This window comes from Rissa tridactyla, chromosome 17, assembly GCF_028500815.1.
Source record: "Rissa tridactyla isolate bRisTri1 chromosome 17, bRisTri1.patW.cur.20221130, whole genome shotgun sequence".
NCBI classification, from domain to species: Eukaryota; Metazoa; Chordata; class Aves; order Charadriiformes; family Laridae; genus Rissa; species Rissa tridactyla.
This window is the reverse complement of record NC_071482.1, coordinates 2,228,305-2,248,264: the sequence shown is the minus strand read 5'-3', so window position 1 is coordinate 2,248,264 and position 19,960 is coordinate 2,228,305. Positions and strand designations below refer to the sequence as shown.

General features: G+C 45.0%; 4 protein-coding genes across 9 annotated transcripts in view; 3 read left to right on the top strand and 1 right to left on the bottom strand.

Moving 5' to 3' along the window:
• The first annotated feature begins 29 nt into the window (after positions 1–29).
• On the top strand, positions 30–9,278 carry DLAT (dihydrolipoamide S-acetyltransferase). Its single transcript, XM_054223205.1, has 14 exons — positions 30–358; positions 883–984; positions 1,317–1,441; positions 1,560–1,716; positions 2,877–3,003; positions 3,378–3,574; positions 4,106–4,268; positions 4,500–4,567; positions 5,315–5,407; positions 5,501–5,608; positions 6,178–6,293; positions 6,580–6,742; positions 6,896–7,032; positions 7,826–9,278. The coding sequence occupies exons 1-14, from the start codon at positions 125–127 to the stop codon at positions 7,953–7,955; spliced, it is 1,920 nt and encodes a 639-aa protein (XP_054079180.1). The 5' UTR covers positions 30–124; the 3' UTR covers positions 7,956–9,278.
• Positions 9,279–10,517: 1,239 nt separating this feature from the next.
• PIH1D2 (PIH1 domain containing 2) lies at positions 10,518–12,899 on the bottom strand. Its single transcript, XM_054223210.1, has 5 exons — positions 12,692–12,899; positions 12,480–12,603; positions 11,970–12,215; positions 11,152–11,417; positions 10,518–11,035 (listed from the first exon to the last, which is right to left on the bottom strand). The coding sequence occupies exons 1-5, from the start codon at positions 12,857–12,859 to the stop codon at positions 10,889–10,891; spliced, it is 951 nt and encodes a 316-aa protein (XP_054079185.1). The 5' UTR covers positions 12,860–12,899; the 3' UTR covers positions 10,518–10,888.
• Positions 12,897–18,607, top strand: NKAPD1 (NKAP domain containing 1). Of its 5 annotated transcripts, none has more exons than XM_054223212.1 (6): positions 12,897–13,306; positions 14,381–14,481; positions 15,644–15,799; positions 16,363–16,416; positions 17,221–17,772; positions 18,233–18,607. In XM_054223212.1, the coding sequence occupies exons 1-5, from the start codon at positions 13,238–13,240 to the stop codon at positions 17,741–17,743; spliced, it is 903 nt and encodes a 300-aa protein (XP_054079187.1). In that variant the 5' UTR covers positions 12,897–13,237; the 3' UTR covers positions 17,744–17,772; positions 18,233–18,607. The 5 variants fall into 5 exon arrangements, with proteins under 5 accessions (XP_054079187.1, XP_054079186.1, XP_054079188.1 ...); XM_054223213.1 differs by lacking the exon at positions 18,233–18,607 and adding an exon at positions 14,007–14,074 and having other exon boundaries at positions 12,902–13,306; positions 17,221–17,893; XM_054223211.1 differs by lacking the exon at positions 18,233–18,607 and having other exon boundaries at positions 12,899–13,306; positions 17,221–17,893.
• A 694-nt stretch (positions 18,608–19,301) lies between these two features.
• LOC128918682 (succinate dehydrogenase [ubiquinone] cytochrome b small subunit, mitochondrial-like) overlaps positions 19,302–19,960 on the top strand; it is a 53,237-nt gene continuing 52,578 nt past the window's right edge. For both annotated transcript variants that reach the window (XM_054223207.1, XM_054223209.1), the window contains exons 1-2: positions 19,302–19,439; positions 19,516–19,620. In XM_054223207.1, coding sequence (XP_054079182.1) covers positions 19,382–19,439; positions 19,516–19,620 — 163 coding nt within the window. In that variant the 5' untranslated portion in view covers positions 19,302–19,381. The remainder of the gene's footprint in view (positions 19,440–19,515; positions 19,621–19,960) is intronic.

Here is a 19,960-nt window from a genome sequence, read left to right as displayed (position 1 = left end):
GCCCCGCCGTACGTCCGCCGCGCTTTACGGCAGCGCGGCAGTGTTGCGCGGAGCTGTGCGGCGCCGTGCCCGGACGGAGGAGGTCACCGAGCGGCGGCGGAGGGGCCGTGGCTCCGGCTCCAGCATGTGGCGGGTGTTGGCGCGACGCGTAGCCCGGGGCGCGGCGGGGCCTCCTGCTGTGGTGCGGAGCCGCCGAGCGCTCAGTGCTGCTGGGGCCGGCCGCGGCGCGGCGGTGGGGGTCGGGGCTGGGCCGCGGCCGTTGGGCGGCCCCACGCACCGGCCTGGCGGGCTCCTGCTGCCTCCCGCCTGGCCCCGGCTCGTCCCGTGCCGCAGCTGCAGTCTCCCGGCACACCAAAAGGTGAGAGGCTCCCTCCCTATCCTAGGTAGACACCCCCCCCCACCGCTGCCCCGAGCACCCGGTAGCCACTGGGGTCCCCCGGAGGACAGACCCGTGTCCCCTGCCTCAGGGGCAGCGCCTTCACTTTCTGTTTTCGGGTCTTGCTTCCCCTCGCCTAGGGAACTGCAGCTCTTCAGTCCTCACTCCCGCACTTCTCATACCCTTGCTGCCACCCTACCCCAAGTCCCGGTACCACTATGGGCTACCATCTCTTTCACCACTCGTTCTTTTTGCCTGTATCTCTCTTGGTCCCCTGGTATAGCCTCTCCTTTTCTTGGTCTGCCCCGTCGCAGCACCCCAGTACTGGTTTGCCCTGCAGTTTTACCAGTAGGTTGGAGGTAGTCCCGACCTGTTGGGGATTTGCAGACAGGCTCTTCTTTGTGCCTCCCCTGTCCTCGCTTGTGCTGAGGACCCCTCTTTGCGCTGTGTGCGTTTTCCCTACTGTTGGGGCTGTCTGGGTTGTAACACTGCCCTATTCCTCACAGGTGGCCTTGCCAGCTCTGTCCCCCACAATGCAGATGGGCACCATTGCACGCTGGGAAAAGAAGGAGGGTGACAAGATCGGTGAAGGGGAGCTCATAGCAGAGGTATCCTGGGAACACAGGATGGGCTGCGTGTGCATCCTTCGTTCTGTCCCTGATTGCCCTCACTTGAACATAGGTCTTGTGTGCGAGATCACAGATCCTAACAGATGCTGTTGAGAACAAGTGGCTAATGGCCTTTCAAACCTGGTTGCTGCTTTTCCTCTTTATGAGCAGGAGCAGCACTTAACCTGTTTGAGAGCATACTTTCCTAGAACTGGTGCCCTAGGGTGATTTTTCCAGAACTGCGTGTGTTGTGACCCTAAGCTATCAGACTGATAGGCTCTGAGCTCACTATTCTTTTCGATAGCCATAATGACATCCTTTCTCTCTCAAAGGTGGAGACAGACAAAGCAACAGTTGGCTTTGAGAGCCTGGAGGAATGTTACTTGGCCAAGATCCTGGTGCCAGAAGGAACAAGAGATGTTCCTATTGGGGCAATAATATGTATCACAGTAGAAAAGTATGTATTTTGCTAACCCTTGAGTTGAATTTTCACTCTTGGGGATTCTTGGGTGCCTGGCGTGAAAGGCTAAGAGACAGTCATGTGACTGATTTTGTGGTTCCGGGTTTTCTTCTAGGCCTGAATATGTTGATGCCTTTAAAAATTATACTCTGGATTCTGCAGCATCTGCCCCCCCTGCAGCCTCAGTGCCTCCCCCTCAAGCTTCAGCTCCCTCACCACCAACTCAGCCTTCTCCTCAGGCTCCTGGCAGCTCTTACCCTCCTCATATGCAGGTAAGAGAGCATTGCTGATGATTTAAGGCTTGTTGCACTCTTTTTCTGTCTTTGTCATTGTTAGCTCCAGGGCATTTTGTCATAAGTACTCTCTGGAGTGGGAAGTTATTAGCTATAATTGCAGGAGTGTATGCCACTCGAATTGTTGCATGCTTAAAGCAGGTGTTGGGGGAGGTCACAGAAAGCTTTTTTCAGAAAGTCGTTTTAGCATCCTAGCTGCTCGTAGAGGAGAGACTTATCTCTCCAGGATTGTTATGCAGGCTGGAAAAACCTGCTACATTTGCATTATTTGGACATTTCTAGTATAAAAAGACCTTGTGCTAAGTGTTAAAAAGCTCCAAGGGCCCTGCTTACGTCTCAGAGCAGAACTCATCTGTGATACTCTGATGAACACACCACATGTGTTTGTGAGTGACTAATAATGAGTTGTATTTGTGAATAATCTTTCTACCTTGCTTAGATATTGAAGTGTACATCCACTGGTTTTGTATTTGAGCGCTTTGTAATGGGGTATTTCTGTGCCAGTCCTTTGAAAAATAAAGCCTCATTCCAGAGATGATAGATGTGGGAACTGATTTATCTGAGATGTTAGGCAAAGTTAGCAATTGATTGAAGAATTAATTAAAGGCTTCTTAATCTGACTTGCGTTTTAGCTACTAAACTTGCTTATTTCCCACTGCTTGCCTTATCTGTCCTGTTCTGCTCTGAAATTGTACTTGTACGTGCTGTGTTTGTTGGACAGCAATATGCATGTGCAAACCTACAGCATCTTTGAGTGCTTGTTGGAAGACAAGTCAGTATAGCTTTTAAAGGGACCAAACCAGTTCGTCACAGGCAAAGTGACTTGCATCAGTCTTCCTTTTAGCCTTGCAGACAGCAGCTGCAAGACTCTACCGATGTGATGGTGATAATAATTATTTTGATGTATAGATTTCTTGATTTTTGCTTTTGCTTGCTTTCTTGCTTAGGCCTTGACAAAAGAAGCCAAACTAGCAATATAACAAAGTGCTGTGCTTTGCTGTAATGGAGCTGTATCTAGGAGTGCATTAAAGGCTGGCTACTTCTTTAGGCTGGCTTCATTTATTCAGGAGTTAAAACTACATTCCTGTTCCTTTTAGATTACCAGAATCTGATTTCTTTTGTATTCTGTGGCTTTACAGGTCACTCTCCCTGCCCTGTCACCTACCATGACAATGGGCACAGTGCAGAGATGGGAGAAGAAGGTGGGGGAGAAACTGAGTGAGGGAGACTTACTGGCAGAGATTGAGACAGATAAAGCCACAATAGGTGAGTCAACTCCAAAGCCAAGAATGGAAGAGGTGCCCTTAAAAGGGGAGGATCTAGATCTGTGCCAACTGTTCTCCTAGCTGCTCAGCTATCCCACGTGAAGCTGTGGGGTAACTAAAACAAGTTTTGTTAGCTCTCCAATGGAATGAGAAGTTAAACATTGACACTCCTAAAACCACTTCTATTTCTTCATCGATTCTTCTTAGTAATGTACAGTGCATGGCGATGTTTCCCTACCAGTTGAACTGAAAAGGATTCTTTTGCCTACTAAATATAGGACAGGGCTTTAGCTACCCAAGTCTTTGGAAGCAGCATTTAGAGGAACTCTTCAGCTGCATCAGGTACCAAACCACTTTTGTTTCTTTCCCTTACAGGCTTTGAAGTGCAAGAGGAAGGCTACTTGGCAAAAATCTTGGTGCCTGAAGGAACAAGAGATGTGCCATTAGGGACAGCTCTCTGCATCATTGTGGAGAAAGAGTCTGATATTCCAGCCTTTGCTGACTACCAAGCCACTGCAGTAACTGACATGAAGGCACAAGCTCCTCCTCCTCCTCCTCCTCCTCCTCCTCCAGTAAGGACCATTCTTAGCATGTGAGAGAAGTTACTGTGAGAGAAGTTACGGGACCATTAAGAGGTTTGATGTGAACTGTTCTGCTGGTTTGACTGTGTGAAGCCCTGGCCGCAACAATAATGTTTATGATTCTGTGAATGCAAGGCTAACACATGTGTTGGTGATAGGTGACCTAAGAAGTGATTACTGGTTTGCCCTCCAGAAATTGGAGCGGATAGTCATTCGTTATGATTTCTTCAGCCTGTTGCTTGTGCCAGTTCCAATGCCTCATCCTTGAAAACTGGGAGCATAAGTTATTTATTTCACCCTTTTTTGGTGTATAATTGAGCAGCTTAGTTGGTCTCCTTCCCAGGAGGTTTCTGATTTAATTTCTGGCACTGGGAAGCTTCTCTGAATCTGAAAATTCTTTCAGATTAGTGACTATTTTTGCTGTTCTCTTGACTGGTAAGTAGATGATCCTGTTCTTTCACGGTACCCTCAAAGCTTTTGCTGAATGATCCTGAAGCTAATGGCTTTGATTCTTCTGTTAAGGTGGTGGCAACTCCTGCTGCTGTTCCTCCTCCCCAGCCTGCTGTTCCTTCCACTCCAGCAGTCCCCACAGCTGGGCCACCTCCCCGGAAAGGAAGGATCGTGGTTAGTCCCCTGGCAAAGAAACTGGCAGCAGAAAAAGGAATTGACCTTGCCCAAGTGAAAGGTAGGCTGCCCTTACACTTCCTTGCTCTCACTATCAAGTGTCTGTCTCTCCAGGTACATACTTGCCTATTCTTTTCTTTCCTCCCTGTCAGGAAGAGCCTGACTATGCAGCTTTCCTCACCAGAGGTTGTGTTAAGTGACTTCTTTCTGTTGAATAAAAATGGTACCTTTAGAAGCAATGCCCTGTTGCAAATAATTGAAATCTTCTTACGTTTTTCTTTGACCCTTTTAGGTACTGGACCAGATGGTAGAATCACAAAAAAAGATGTGGAGTCATTTGTGCCACCAAAGGTTGCTCCAGTGAGTAGATTTGAGATCTATAAGAATGGATATTTTATTATAGTGATGGAAATGCTCTGTAGGAACTCAATTACAATATGGAACTATTATTGCTGGATTGGTTGGGTTATGACACTGTTAAGTTGTAAAGCTTAACCTGTCAGAAACACAGACAAAAGTTTTCTTCCTGTATTTGTTCCTTTGGTATTTCACTGACATAAAAATTGTGCGCTCTCAACCTTTCATTTGGTTGCTACATTGTTATGGATTGAGGTAAGTGCAGTCACAACTGATCTAACATTGCTGAAGAGAGGCACTTAGAATGGAAGCCAGACTTATGAACCAATAGCCTGCTGTCATTATTGCCACAATCCTGTTCTTATACTATTGCTTGGTTTATATGAGATGATGGAAGTGTTGCTTTGTGTACTGCTGGAAAGGATGTGGCTGAGTGCAGTTTGAGAGTGCCCTCTAGCATACCTCTCTGCTGTACATAAAACAACCATCTAGCAGGACTTACCATTCTGGGAGCTTCATAGCAGTGTATATCAGTGTCGCATTTCTAAGTCACTCAAGTACTACATTTGATAATCAAATCTAGGACTTATAAAGAACCTCATGGGTACTGGAGAGGTGAAGCTAGAGAGTAGAAATATCTGCTGCTCTTAAGCAAGAGGCAACTTAGCCTTGGCACTTGTCCCACATACCGAATTATTCTGTACAATTGCTATTGCATAGTACTGTGAATTATGTTGTCTTTCTCTGCAGGCTCCAGCACTAGAGGCAGTTCCCGCAGCCGCTGCAGTTGCAGCGGCACAAGTGGGGACCTTCACAGATATCCCTATCAGCAACATTCGGAGGGTAAGAATATTTTATTCCTTTCTGAGATCATTATTTGCAGTCATGAATTTTCCAAATGGATTTATTTTCATTGTTTCTGTTGTATACCCACAGGTCATTGCTCAGCGGTTGATGCAGTCTAAACAAACAATACCTCACTATTACCTTTCTATTGATGTAAACATGGGAGAAGTACTGGTGCTAAGGAAAGAACTCAATCAGGTAAAGCATTTAGGCATGGTGAGAGTGTGTGCGTGGGGAAAGCTGCATTCTCTCACAGGTTTGCTCACCCTACTTTTTGGTGATATGCCATTTTGTCTTGGAAAAAATAGTCTTTTCAGTGCCCCTTCTACCTGTTGTGGATCAGTTCTGGACTGTCTGTGACAGAATGAGACTTTTTACCCAGGGACTGTGCACCGATTTCTGAATTCTCTAAGAGCGCCTCTTTGTACTATTGGTACAGATTTGTACTTTGGTGCTGTTCAGTTCTTTCAGATGGATAGAAGGGCAAAAGGGTAATGAGGTTTTTAAGAGTAAAAAGTGTAGAACATTTAAGTAAAATAATAATTCTGAGCCAAGTTCGGGAAAAAAAAACAGACATTAAAAGAGATTGTACCTTCTTAAATTATGTATTCACCTCCAAAATTATCTTGGCACTTCAAATATGCTTACAAGTAGTGTGATTGTTTTTTAAGACTTTGTCTAAACAAGGCTGCATGACAGTGACTATCCAAGTTAATTGAGTTAATGTGTAAGAGACAAACTGACACCTCAATTATCTTTATTTACAGGAGGTCTCGGATAACATTAAGCTTTCTGTCAATGACTTCATAATTAAAGCTTCTGCTCTGGCATGCTTGAAGGTGCCCGAGGCAAATTCTTCATGGATGGACACAGTTATTAGGCAGTAAGTTTATGGTACGGTCGAAGCCAGAAAATTTCTTTGTTCAGTAGAGAGTTCATGGCAAAATAGCAGACCTTCTGCTGCGATATTGAGAAGGGAGGGAAACAGATATAATGCAAAGGTTGAGGGGCTTTTGTTGAAGTGCTAAGAACGTTGTGTCTAAGGCTAGTGTGCAAGGTGAAATAATTGTTGCAAAATTAATATTAAGTTAGAATTGTCTGAACAGTTCTGAAAATTTTTTTCTTTCTTATCTTGCTAGAGTAACTGGCATCTCCTTTGTGTCTTGCAGACATCATGTAGTGGATGTTAGCGTTGCAGTTAGTACTCCTGCAGGGCTTATAACCCCTATTGTGTTTAATGCACATATAAAGGGCCTGGCTTCCATTAGTAAGGATGTGGTTTCTTTGGCAACTAAAGCCCGAGAAGGTAAACTTCAGCCTCATGAATTCCAGGTGAGAAACTCGGATTGCTGTTAAACATTGCTGCCCTTGACTTCTGTTTAGAAGCCCTGTTCAGCATTAGCAAAGCCTATTTTGTGATGTTTCAGCCGTGTTCCACATGGAACAGTTTTTGTGACTTTGACTATGAATGTGTTTTTCTTGTAGGGTGGTACTTTCACAATTTCCAATTTAGGAATGTATGGGATTAAGAATTTCTCTGCCATAATCAATCCACCTCAAGCCTGCATCCTTGCAGTTGGTTCCTCAGAGAAAAGGCTAGTGCCAGCTGATAATGAGAAGGGGTAAGTATTCATCTGATTCTGCATATACTGACCTTCTGAATTCAAACTTTGAAATAATGGCTAGTTTGCTAACACTTCCATTAGATTATCGTGTAAAAGATAAAATTAATTGTTGACATACTGCTTTTAGTACCTTCTGAAGAAGTAAAGTGAGATCTTCTATAAAAGGGTCACACAGATGTTAAAGAGAAATGCGGTGACATGAGAAATACATGCCGTACATCTCGCCAATTTTTTGCAAGTTAAGGAAAGGCTGTTTCTTTCTTTGAGTGGTAAGGTTAAGCTGTGGAAAAGTCTGAGATCCACAACAGTTTAGGCACCTGTTTCAACAACTTGCTTAAATTTGCACTTAAGGAAAACCTAAGGGATGAATTATAATTCAAGTGGCCTGTATATAATATCGTCTAGCTTGGAGCTTGAACTAGCATAGACCCAGGAGAACATCTAGGATTATCTAAACTTGTTAACAGTCCTAGGTATCTGTCACTGACGCGTGGGGAAATTGGAGGTTACGGGATAAAATGGCTCTTTATCACGTGGGTCTGTTCCTGTGATACAAAGAAAGATGAGTTTCCTGTCCCAAAGGGAACATACAGATATATTTCTTAATTGTAGAAAAGGAATTTGTATGATCTGGTCTCCAATGTAATTTTTTTTAGAAGTCCACAGGGAGAAACATTTGTTACCAAGCACCAACTGCTATTGCTGGTTTTCTGATAAAAGCTTTTTTGCTTTGTTAGCGGCACTGACTTGCAGAGGATTGTGTTAACCTTTTTTTTTTTTTTTCTTTCAGATTTGATGTGGCCAGTATGATGTCCGTTACACTTAGCTGTGACCATCGTGTTGTGGACGGAGCAGTTGGAGCACAGTGGCTCGCTGAATTCAAGAATTTCCTTGAAAAGCCAGTAACCATGCTGCTGTAATTTAACCATGCAAGCAAAATTTTCCTGGGTCACGCTGTTTTGTTTTAAACAAGCTATTTAGACTTTAGTGTTCAGACCTAGTAAAAAAGTTCCTTTTTTATTTTAAAAATGTATTATATTATCTGGTAATGTTATTACCAGTCTGTACAGAAAAAGTTTGCAAAAGTGCTTTTCAGAGCAATATTACAGCTATACTGTATTTTCATACAGTTAGTTAACTTGCAAACTCTTCCAAAACAGAGTTACACATCCCAAATTGAAAAATGATCACAGCAGTATGCATACTGCCGTCTGGTTCTAAACTATGAACAGGGGGGTGCATACCAAACAATTTCATGAGGTCAGTGTTCTCAGAAATTTGAATTATAAACATCTCTTCACAGAAGTTCAGATGAGATGGTAACTGAAATGTACAAGTTAGTAAGTGAATTTCCTCATCCTGTTCTCCTGCTGGGGTGGGTGAGTATGGCAGATGCACTAAGGGACTGAAGTGCCTGGGAGTAGTTTCTCTATGGCCAAGTGCTAGCATTCCAAATCTCTCTTGGAATTTGGCACTGGTCTGGACCTTCTCAGCTATGTGATCCCTTCTGAGCACTTTAAAGTAAGGTGAAAGAGCACTGATATCTGTGGGGTCATAGCTCTCAGATACCACAGGGAATGTGCTGTCTTCTCCTGGACTTTCACTTACATGTGCTTTTCATATGAAAACTCTTTAATTGCTATTCTTGTTGCTAAGTTATGATGCCATGGAAGTAACTGTTTTGCAGAATGTTCAAGAGAATCTGTGTGCTGGAATCCAATATAGGCAAATCACACATGCTAATAATCCCATCAGCGGATATTAATCATGTGATGACTTGAATGTTTGGAATTATTTTTTTTTCAGGCATTCTAACATAGGAAGCTCCGAGCTAGTCGCTGGTACTGCGGTTCTTTCCTAAATTGTCTATGTTGTCCCAGCCTCAGTAAGCTGCAGAATGTGCTATCCATGTATATATTGTATGTAAAATGCCTCAGTAGTTTGTTGGACTTGTGTCCAGTTACCCCAGTTATTGTATCCTGAAAGGGGTGCAGTACTGAACATTCTTGAATTCCACTTTCCACATGGAAATGTTAATGTAAAAAGGACAACTGTGTAGTAATTACAAAGTGACCAGGAGAATTGAATAGCGGGTGAGAAGTTTAAAAAAAAGAAAGAAAAAGTTAAAGTTGATCTGTTATTCTGTATATTGCATTAAGTACTGTCTCCTGTAAAGTTCTACAAAAATCACTAAAGATATTGAAAGAAAATACTGTGGAAATTAAATATTTTTGTGGGAACTATTTAATGTCTGGTTGCTGTGATACCTGGTTTTCATGCCTGGCTTAACCAAAAAAAGTGCATTGGTTTTGGTTTTTCTTTAATGATCTAAAATATCTTGGTTCCAGACTTGCTCTAGTGAACCTATGTTCTATTAAATGTTTGGAATTGACAACTACTAAAACATGTTCCAGTGCTTTTCTATTCAGTCATGTGTGGCTTACTGTACTGCTATAGCACAATTAGCTGTTTAGCCTTTCAGTCTGACAGTGAAACTCACCCTATTAACCTTAAATTGTAATCACAAATGTTCCAGAATAATACATGCTTTATTACTGTCCTGCAGCAGTGAACTTTAATCTTCCTGGCTTCCTTGCTGCAGTGTTCACCAGAACCTAAAATTCTGGCTACAGAGACCTTTCACTTTCTTCCTGCAGTAAGAACGCTAAATATTTTATCCTATGGAAATGTTCTCTGAATGACTCTGCAGCACTTGCAACTCAAAAAATCCTATCCAGTGCCTGTGCTTGGAGTGCTGATAGTGACTTCTGGTACTGCTTGCATCCTGCAACAGGCCAGCTCAGCTCATGCAGTGATAGAATTTCAGCTTGAACTTGAAACTATAACCACTGAACAGTGGTTCAGTGCAGCCTTCTAAGTTGCTTTGAAACAAAGAAGGGAGAAAGCTAGGAGTTACTTCTCTTTTGTGGGCCTGGATTTTAAAGTTGCGTCCCAAAACCAAATGGGTCTGTTTTCATTTCTGATCTGATGAATATCAGTACAGACACATGGTTGTAGTGCAAATGTGTCAAGAAGCTGTAAGAATGGCACTTTCGTTTGTCCCTTTCCAATTAATTCTAGTAATGCTTAGTAATCCTTGAAGTTGTTTTGTGTTGCTTTGTATTACTTTGTATTTTGTGTATTAGTGTAAAATAATGCAGATAGTTTTCCTAGTTGAAGTGCGCCAAGATTGGTTTTCGTTGCTAGCTTCACACTAAGCATTCCTGAGCTTTGAATCTCTTTATGCTGTTTTGAATAGTACAGAATAGGTCTGTTGTTTCATGGTCTCATTCAGAGATTACCAAACCGGTAAGAAGTGAGGTCAAGCATATTCAGTGACTGAAAAGACTACAAAGTCTATTTCAGATAAGATCAGCAGGGATGGTCCTAAAGAGAACAGCAACAGCATGCAGAGCAACTTGTAGAACATATGACATGCCTCTGCTGGCTGTTCCAGCATTAAATACATGCGAGAGCCGCTCTAACCATGTGACTCCAGTAATCAATTTATTTAGCAAAAAGACTTCACAACTGTTATTGACGTACCTTAAGGCAAATGAATGATGTAGTAAAGCATGTATGCATTTATGGTTCTTTACTACAGCTGTTAACATACTCAAATATTCTTTGAATATTTACAATCTTTACTTATTTTGTTCCTAATTTCGGTGGTGCTAGTATTCCTCCAGATTTCCTTTTCTACATGCATCTTCTAAAGGTATTTGAGGTATTCACCCTGGAAGATTAGAGGTCAATAAAAATAAACAAACCCAAACAAAAGAAACCCCATCATCACCATCTAAAAGTTAGGATTTCTGTCATCTGTGAACATGAACTGGACAGAATGCAGTCCTTAAGGATCTGGCTTGGCAACTGGCAGTGTGATAAATAATACACGTTTTCCTTTGTTAAATACTGCTGTAGTTGTTTCTTCGTCCACCAATTCTGGCAGATCTAGTTGTAATTTGTATTTTTCAGGGACTTCAATGATTATGTCATCCTAAACCAAGAAAATTAAAATACTTGATTAAATATTTGACAACAAATTAGCAGTGAGCGTTTCTAGAAATTGGATACTAGACAGAAAACACAAGGTTATTCTTTCTGCTGTCTTACCTTTGAAGTTCTCAGATCACACTCAGAAACAGAGCTAACCTTAGGCAATTTCATTTTGAGTTCAATTTTGAGTGGTTTCTCGTTTGCATCCTTCACAGTGATCATTTGATAGACAGGGGTACTTAGGTTCTCTGGAATTTCGGTACTGGTAATTTCCTCTATCAGATGCACTTTAGACTGTGTCACATTTTCTTCCTTCAGCAGCACAGGAGCATTGCTGCAGTCCTCAGCTTCCATGCTGTGTAGCAGCTGATCAAGTGTCAGTTCTTTCAAGAAAAATAAGTTTTTCACACATATCACTGAGTTACTAAGAACTGTAATGTTCTGCCATTTGACAAATATATCACAAACGTTTTAACTATAATGAATTCTAATTAGGAATTTTGTCAGCTGAAGACCGTTACTGGCAGTTTCTCCTTGGCCCATGATTTGGTTTTATTGCCAACAGGTTAAAAGTTGTTTTCAGAATCCTAGTTACAGCAGCACCCCCTTTAACTCAGGTTAGAGAAAAAAGACTTAGCACCTCAAAGGATCAAACCCAACAGAGTTCCTATGTCTAGTGGATATAGGAAAAAGGGAGTTTGTTGTTCCAGTGTCACTACAGTTTCTCAATTGTAAAACACCAGAGATGAATACAGATAAGCCACTAGGGTGAATCTAATGTCTGGTATGAATACTAGCCTTATTCTGAATTCTTAGAGAGAAGCATTTGGTTTATGCTTTATGGCAAGAATTGGGGTTAGGAGATGAGGCTTGAGTAAATTTTTTGGAGAATCTGATAGGTCCTCAAAGAAAAGTGACAGCAGATCTCTACATACCCTTCTTTGTGTTCTGACTGAGATCTGGAGTTGGTATCTGCCTGCCTTTCAGACGTTGCTGCATCGTTTCCAGGCTTCCTTTCAATTTGAATGATTCAATGGTGTACAAATAAGAAAGAGTAAGGTTGCATCGTTTCTCAATGAATTTAAGTGTCAAATATATCAAGTGCTCCATTTTTTCTGGATTTTCTTCTCCCCTCTGAAGAACATCTGGGTTATATGCAATATCTATAATGCTGTAAAGGTCTATAAAAATAAGTTAATTGTCAGAATTATTGCTCTGGAATCAATCTTTGTATTTCTTCAGGTTTGGTTTTTTGTTTTTTTTTTCAAAAAGGAAGGACTCATTTAGAGTCCCTGTTGCATCCCTGCCTTGCCGCCCCCACCCCGAGCCAAGAGCTGGACACAGCACCACCCTCTTGCAGCGAGAATCAACGTGTGATTGCCATGCGGTGCACTGCTGCAGGAAGAAATGCAGCCGGGGCCAGGCGCAGCTCCTTGGGCACCTACCTCCTTCACCAGATACTTCTTGTAGCAGCCCCGCACTGACAGGCGTGGGGTCAGTGGGGGCCTTGGGCGCCGGGACCCTTTTCCAGCTGCAGACGTTGATGAACAGCGGTCTCCCGACAACGCCCTGCAAGAGACCGAGCCGCGACTGAGCGCCCCGCCGGCGCCGTCCCCCTCCCAGCACCCGGACGGGACGCCGAGCCCCGCGCACCAACCGCGGGACGGGCCCTCAGGCAGAGGTGAGGTTCCGGCGGGGCGCAGAGCCGCTCGGCCTCGGCGCGCTGCTGCCGCAGGAGCCGGAGGTAGGCCTGGGGCTCGTTCTCCGCCATCTCGTCCAGCAGTGACCAGAGCTGCGCGGCCCGCGCCAGCGCCGCGTCTGCCATGGCCGCCGCTGTCGCCTAGCAACGGCAACCGGAAGTGCCGGGCTACGCGGGTCCGTCTGCCTTCCCCTTCCTCCTCCTCCCGCTTCCGCGCGTTCCGGCCCCGCCACCGCCCGAGCCCGCCGGCCCCGCGGCGGAGCCAGACGCTGTCGCCCGCCCTCGGAGCCGCTGACGGGCCGTTACATCCCGCGGTCATCCCGCGGCGGCTCCGGCGCCCCGGCGTCTGTTGCCGGGAGGAGGCACCTGGCGGGGGACCGCTTCCGGCCGGCCGCCGAGGGCAGGCCCGGCCTCTCCCGGTCCTTCCTGCCAGCGGGCCTCGGCCGTGAGGGGCCCGGGCGTGCCGGTGGGGCTGGCGTCCGCGGAGCTGCGTAGGGCGAGAGGATGTCCCGGGTGCCGGTGGGGAAGGTGCTGCTGCGGAACGTCATCCGGCACACGGGCGCGCACAACAAGGTACGGGCGGAGCCGGCGGCAGCTGCTGGGCCCCTTGTCCCCTCTCTGTGGTGTCTCCTCCGCCTAGCCCTGCCCGGTGCCCGCTTCTGCAGGCGGCTTGTGTCCGAGTGGAGAGGCCTGGGCATCACTCGGGCGGCGTCTGCGGGGCCCGGGGGTGCCGGTGCCTCCCGGCGGAGCGGGGAGCAGGGGCGGGCTGAGTGCCCGGGGTGTCACCGGGCCTGGGGGGGAGAGCGGGTCCGCGTTCCGGAGGGGAGGGGACTTGTTCAAATCAGCCACGCAAACGTCGGTACTCTGGCTTTCAGTTTAACCCAGTTTTTCTTGGGTTTTCATCCTGGTGAGGAAGCGTGTATGTATATTTACCTATAAAATTTGCCCCATGGAAAACCTATTCTGGCAGGGCTTTCATGAAAACGTATAGTTTGCCTTTTTAAAACAAACCTTTTTTTTGTTTGGATTTTTTTTCCTACTGTGTATGTACTTTTAATTGCATCAAAGGATTTGAACTTTGTGTTAATGTGCACAGGTAGTATTTTAGTGCAAGATTAAGAAACTACATTAACTTTAGCAAACTATTTAATTAATTTATGACATAATTGAGCAACTCTTGTCTTGTATTTATAAAATCACTCATTTAGAGTCAGTCTCCATAAGCATAAATCTGTGTCAAACCACTCAGTATTTGCATGCTGTGTTTTTTCAGCCTGTAATGGAACTTTTCATTTTGGCTTGGTCCTTCCTGATGATACTTATATACTGAATTCTCTAACGGTATGTATGTTTGGGATGGTAATGAATGAGAAGGCAGGGTAGCCAGAACAGATGAGACAGCAAAATCAGGCAAACCCGCCATTTCTGATGCCGTTATCCTTATGTGCTTTGTTAGGGTATTACCATCAAGAGGTTTCCCTTTTGGTTACCTTGGTCATAGCTAGAAATAACAATCTGTTTCAGTATGGTAGGAAAGTTTGCTGTGAATTTTGTTAGCAGGAGTGTTGAGCTAGAAGCCAATGTTACAGGCAACGTGTCTGTAAAATTTCCCAAATGTTCTACGTATTTCCCTTCTGTGACTTTCAGATACAGGAAGAGACAGAAATGTGGAAAATAAGGGAGTGGGAGAAGCAGACAGAAGAGACTTACTGGAAAAGGCAAAGCAGAATGCTGTCAGACACGTCCAGGTGGGTTTTAGTTGTGTGGAGGAGATAATTATCTTGACTTAGTTGCTGAACCCTTTTATGTTATAATACTTTATGAGCGTTCTGTGATGACTATGCATTTGCAATATATGAAGACATACATGCAGACTACATAGACTACAGATACATTTATTTTCTCCTTAATGAGTCCTGGAAAGAGGTCAGACCTGTGCTTCAGTCTGACCTTTTATCTCTTCATCTAGATGCATAGTCTTCGAAGTACAGCATTAAGTAGGCTGGGCTCTCTGAACCAACGGTGGGTAGGAAGTGCTTAACTAATATGTCAGAATATTGTGAGGAAAATCTAATGTATTGCCATTTAGGTTAACAGTAAACAAAACTTTTGTGGTGTGGAGTCCTGCACTATTGTAACACACCGGTATTGACTGCTGCTTGTGTGGTATCTGTTAAACCATTCTGACATGCCTGAGGATCTCACAAGCTACATGAAAACAAGCTGGGTTTGAGGGGAGGGTTGGGGTTTGGCGTGGGTGGGGGAAGCTTACTACCATGAAGACTTTTCAGAAATGTGAATGTTGCAGGAAGTGGTTTTAATGTCTCAGGGAGAGCACTTTTCAGACTTATGCTAAGTCCATGGCTGCTGCTTGGTTCAGGAAGTGCAGCATTTCAAGTGAGAAACATAACTGGAGCCACAAACATGTGAGATCACTCAAAACTGTTGGTGCTTTCTGTGGATTTGGGGTCACAGTCCTGGTACCTGTTCAAATTACAATTCTAGTAAGTCAGTTCTACTTCTTCAGTTTCCCCTTTGCTGCTTTTACTAACCTATGTCTCCCTGCATGTTGTTAGTCTGCTCCTGCAGAGTATTCTAGAGGAAAAGAACTGCGTTTGTTGTGGTAGGCAAGATAACCCGCTTCCTCTAATTTTGCATTGTGAGCATCTCTGACAAGAATTTTGCTGTCACAGAGGGCTGTAGTAAGTTTTGAAAACCAGTGTTAGCTATTGAACTGGTTTTGTGAGAGCTGTTAATGGTGACTGTCTGTTAAAATGATAGCTGGTCTTCTTGCATAGATGGACATCCGAGACTTGCTGGATTTTTGCTCCTCTCACTGGACTAACCCCTTGCTCAGAAAGTTTCTCCATCAGAGCTGACAGCTGAAGGACAACTGTTCTCTTTCTGCAGCAGTCGGATGCGCAGTGATGGCTTTGATGAGGAGGGCCACAGGGCTGACTGGAAAACAAAGAACTCACAATTTCTTGACCTCGTCGAAGATGATCTCCTTAGAGCCCGGTCCTGGAATAAAAAGCTGTATGAATGTGAAGCCAACATGCCAGACAGGTCTGTGGGAGAATTAATGTTCCGGGGTTATAACTGTAATTAAAACACCTTTCTGGAGTCCTGTACCAAAAAGTTAGTACATTTTTCTTTTCAATACATACTCCTACAAAATAATACGTGATCTCATTTTGAGACTGAATAATTAACATGCGCGAACTTTTGCAGTGTCACAGAATACCTACTTTGAGTCCATCTATAGAGTTCTTAAGTCACAGTAAGCAGCAAAAGCTCAGCCCTGAGCTTAGCAACTAAGCTTATTATTTATTACTTTGCCTGGGGAACTTAAAAAAAACCCTTGAGAAATGCAAGGTAGTGCTCTCCAGCGTTATTTTAAAGAAGTTTGAGTTGTAGTTTTCCCTAATTAGAAATGAAAAAGAGACTGAGAACGTAAGATATATTTAAATAGTCCCAACCATAGTTCCTTCTTTTTTGGGAAGGTTCCGGTAGCCCTTCTTTGCTGTCTAAACAAACTCATGTTCATTCTGCGGCTCTGTCTTTTCAGAATTATGTTTTTTTCTTAAACAGTTTGTCTGTTTCTAATGGATGGTTCTGCTTTCTTACAGATGGGGTCACAGTGGCTATAAAGAGTTGTACCCTGAAGAATTTGATACAGATAGGTAAGGCAAGCAGGCTTACTAATATATCCAGAAGTTTACTTCTGTCAGGTTATGCAGAGAATTTCACAAAATGAGTTTTAAGTTCTGAATATAGATCAGCCTTGAATGTAAAGCAGCACTGTTTAGTTACAGACACCCACTGAAAAAAATCTAGTTCATTAACGTGGTTCTCCCTTGTATGAGACTTCGGGGATTGCATCTTTTATAGTAATTAGACATTCAGCTTTAGCTTGAGTTATTAAAATGCTATGAATCTGGAAGGTCTGTGTGGGCCGACAGAGAGCCAGAGTAGTAGGCTGAATCCAAATCAGCTCAATAAACACCCTCTCAAATATCAGCTCCAGGTTCTCCTTTCCATTATAGTGTACCTGTATTTTCTGTCTTTCTCCTTATTTGGAGAATATAAATTCTTGCAGTATCCTGGAGAGTAGAGACTTGACTGTAAAAATAAGATCTTGGACAGAATTATTATTTTTAAACTACATCTAACAGAGTCATCAAGTATGATATTTGTCAGGCTTACAGATTTGAAGTAACTTGCTGCAAATGAATTTTCATCACTCTGTGGCTTTTATCCTTGGTTCTGGCTCAAATACTTTAAACAGGAATATTAGTAAGGGTGGACCCAAGTTGTTAATAAGTGCTTGAAACAAAAATGCAGCTACCATGTTTGTCAAAGCATTTCCTTCCCTGCTCTAGCCAAATGAATTGATGGGCTTGCTTAAAACTGTGAGACAGAAAAGGCTCAACTGCTGTGTGCCTGCCTATCTGCTTCCTTTTGTTCATCCTTTCTTTTTTGTACAGTGACCAGCAAGAAGGAGATGAACAAAATGCTATCAACGGGAAGAAGAAATCTCATCTGGGAAAGCAAACTGCCCATGAGTCGCACAAACGGAAAAAAACAAAGAAATCACACAAGAAGAAGCAAAAAAAGCGATCACACAAAAAGCGAAAGAAAAAGAAAAAGGAGCAGGGGAGAACATCATCAGATTCTTCCCAGGAGAGTGAGTGCTCAGAAGAGGAGACTTCAAGCACCCGGAAAGGGAAACACAAGCGTAAGAAAAAGACCAGGAAAGTGCCTGCCAGGGAACCTACCTCTTCTTCTGGGCAGGAGAGTGACTTTTCTCGTGCAAGCAGTTCAACCACCAGCAGCTCTGAGGACAGTGAATCTGAGGAGAAAAAAGAGAAACGGCCCCCAAAAAAGAGAAAGAAATGCCACAATTCTGTGTCAGAGAGGCACGGTGAAGTACCAGAGAAGAAGAGCAAGAGAAAGAACTGGAAAGTGGCTGCTGATGAAAAATCTGAGGATAGCTCAGATGAGGACTGATGAGTCCAGGCTGCAGCTCAAACAATAAGGTACAGGACAGTGGCAGGCTTTTATCTTGCAGCACTGCCCCGTGGTACAACTTGTTCCAACACTGTGGTTTATACACATCCTGCCAGCCCACAGGGGAGAAGCAGCCTGCAGTAGGTGCCCCCTTGCTTTTCATTGACTTGACATTCAGAAAACCAGGGGAGCAGTTGCCTGTCTCACAGGTTGGCTAGTCCTGCCACCTTCAGATTCTTTTTCTGTGACCAGGTTGACCTCTGATGCACAAAAACGTTACAGGCTATCTGCAGGGGGAAAACAGGCATGTTTGCACCAGTTTGTTTTTTTTTTTTTTTAAATTAAGTTTTAACAGATTGGTTTTTTGATTACCAAATCAATGACCAAGACCTGCAATAGGAGAAGGGAGAGACAAAAAAAAGTCTGATAACAGAGGAAATGTCACTGGATTTAACCCTACAGTAGCTTTGTCTTCTCATCCTCCAACAGAAGCAGACCTGTGTGGTGGCATGCGCATGGTCAGCTGGACACAGAAAGGAGCATGAGTGAATACTCTCATTCCAGCTGAAGGTGCAGTGACTCCTTCCATAATGATGAAGAAAAGACACCAGTGCATTTGCTTATTTTAGACTTCTCTCCAAATCCTGGCATGGGCTGGCCATTGTGACTACCTTTCCTTCGTTCTGTCTAGGAGGATGCTGAAACCATTTGTGCCAACAGAGAAGCCTTGGTGGGTGTTGTGTTCTGTCTCTGGTCTGCCCAATGTATTACTGGAGAAATTGGTACTGGGCTGTTCTCCCTGCAGCTGAACAGCCAAGTCTTTCAACAAAATAAATAAATCCAGACAGAGTCGATGCTTTTGTCGTTGTTTTGGAGTAAAGCCCGGTGACAGAGCACAGGCCTGAGAAGTCTAGGTGGTCCTTGTGTTCTCCCTGTGCCATGTTTCTGCCTGGTCAGACCAGGTGGCTGTGGAGGACTTAGAGGAGAGGAAGTGAGGGAGGCTGGGGTGGAAAGCAGCCATTGGGGAAGTGTACTGTGCTGATGCGATTGTTGGGTGTCAGTGACCAAGTGCGGCTCCAGCTTTAGGCTACGCCTGAACAAGTATAGAAGCGCCAATGCGCCTAGGTCCTCACCTGAAGTCCCGCTTACTGTCCCTCTTTTCACTTCAAGTGAAAAGCCATTCTCTGCATGCCCTTGTCTGCTGGCTAATGCCAAAGACTCGGAGAAAGCACTACTTTCAGCTTGCCTTTGGCTGCTTGCTCTTTTATTGCGGCCACTATTCTGCTGGATAGTCATGCGATAACAATACAACCGCTTTACGTACATCACAGGAACTGCTCAAGAAGGTGTTTATTTTGTATAGCATCCCTCGTACAAAGATTTTTCATTAGCAAAAGTGCAGGTGAGGCGCGCCTGTATCCGCTGTGCTCATTGCTGTGGATTTTAAGATACAACCAAGCCCCTCCGAAGCAGCGCAGCCGCTGCTGGCTTGGGGGCGGCCCGTCTCGGCCTCCCGCCATCAGCGGCTCCGGGAAGGACCTCCGTGCCTTCATCCCGCGGCCACCCCGGAAACGGAAGGGTTGCAGCGCTAGCGACTTCCGGTTCCGGTGCGCGGTGCCCTTGGGCCGGCTGGGGACGATGGCGGCGCTGGTGCTGCTGCGGGCGGGGCTGATGCGCCCCTGCGGCGCCCAGATGGGTGAGTGCCCGCCGGCCCTGCACCCCGCCGCCCGGCCCGGCCCGGCCCTGACATCTCGTCCCCTTTCTCTCCGCAGCTCTCCTCGGGAGGACCCTTCTCCGCCGCCCCGCTGCCCTGGCGGCCGTCGCCGATCGGAGCGTTCCGGCCCGGCAGAGCCACAGTCCCCCGCAGCAGGGCCACGGTACGTCCCGCCTGCCGTGTGCGGGGCTGTGTGTCTGTGTGCGTGTCTGTGTGTGTCTGTGTGCGTGTCTGTGTGTGTCTGTGTGCGTGTCTGTGTGTGTCTGTGTGCGTGTCTCTGTGTGTCTGTGTGCGTGTCTGTGTGTGTGCGCGCGCGGAGGGGGGGTGTCTCCTCTTCCCCGAGGCTGGCACTGGGCGCCAGGTTTGTTAGCCGGCGCTGAGCCGTTGTGCCCCCGTCCTCCAAACGATTTCTCTAGCCAAACAGCGTGATCTTCGAGTGCCCATTACACCCACGTCTAGTCAGAGCTGACGATTTTTTTGGCCCGCGTAGGAGATTTTAAATG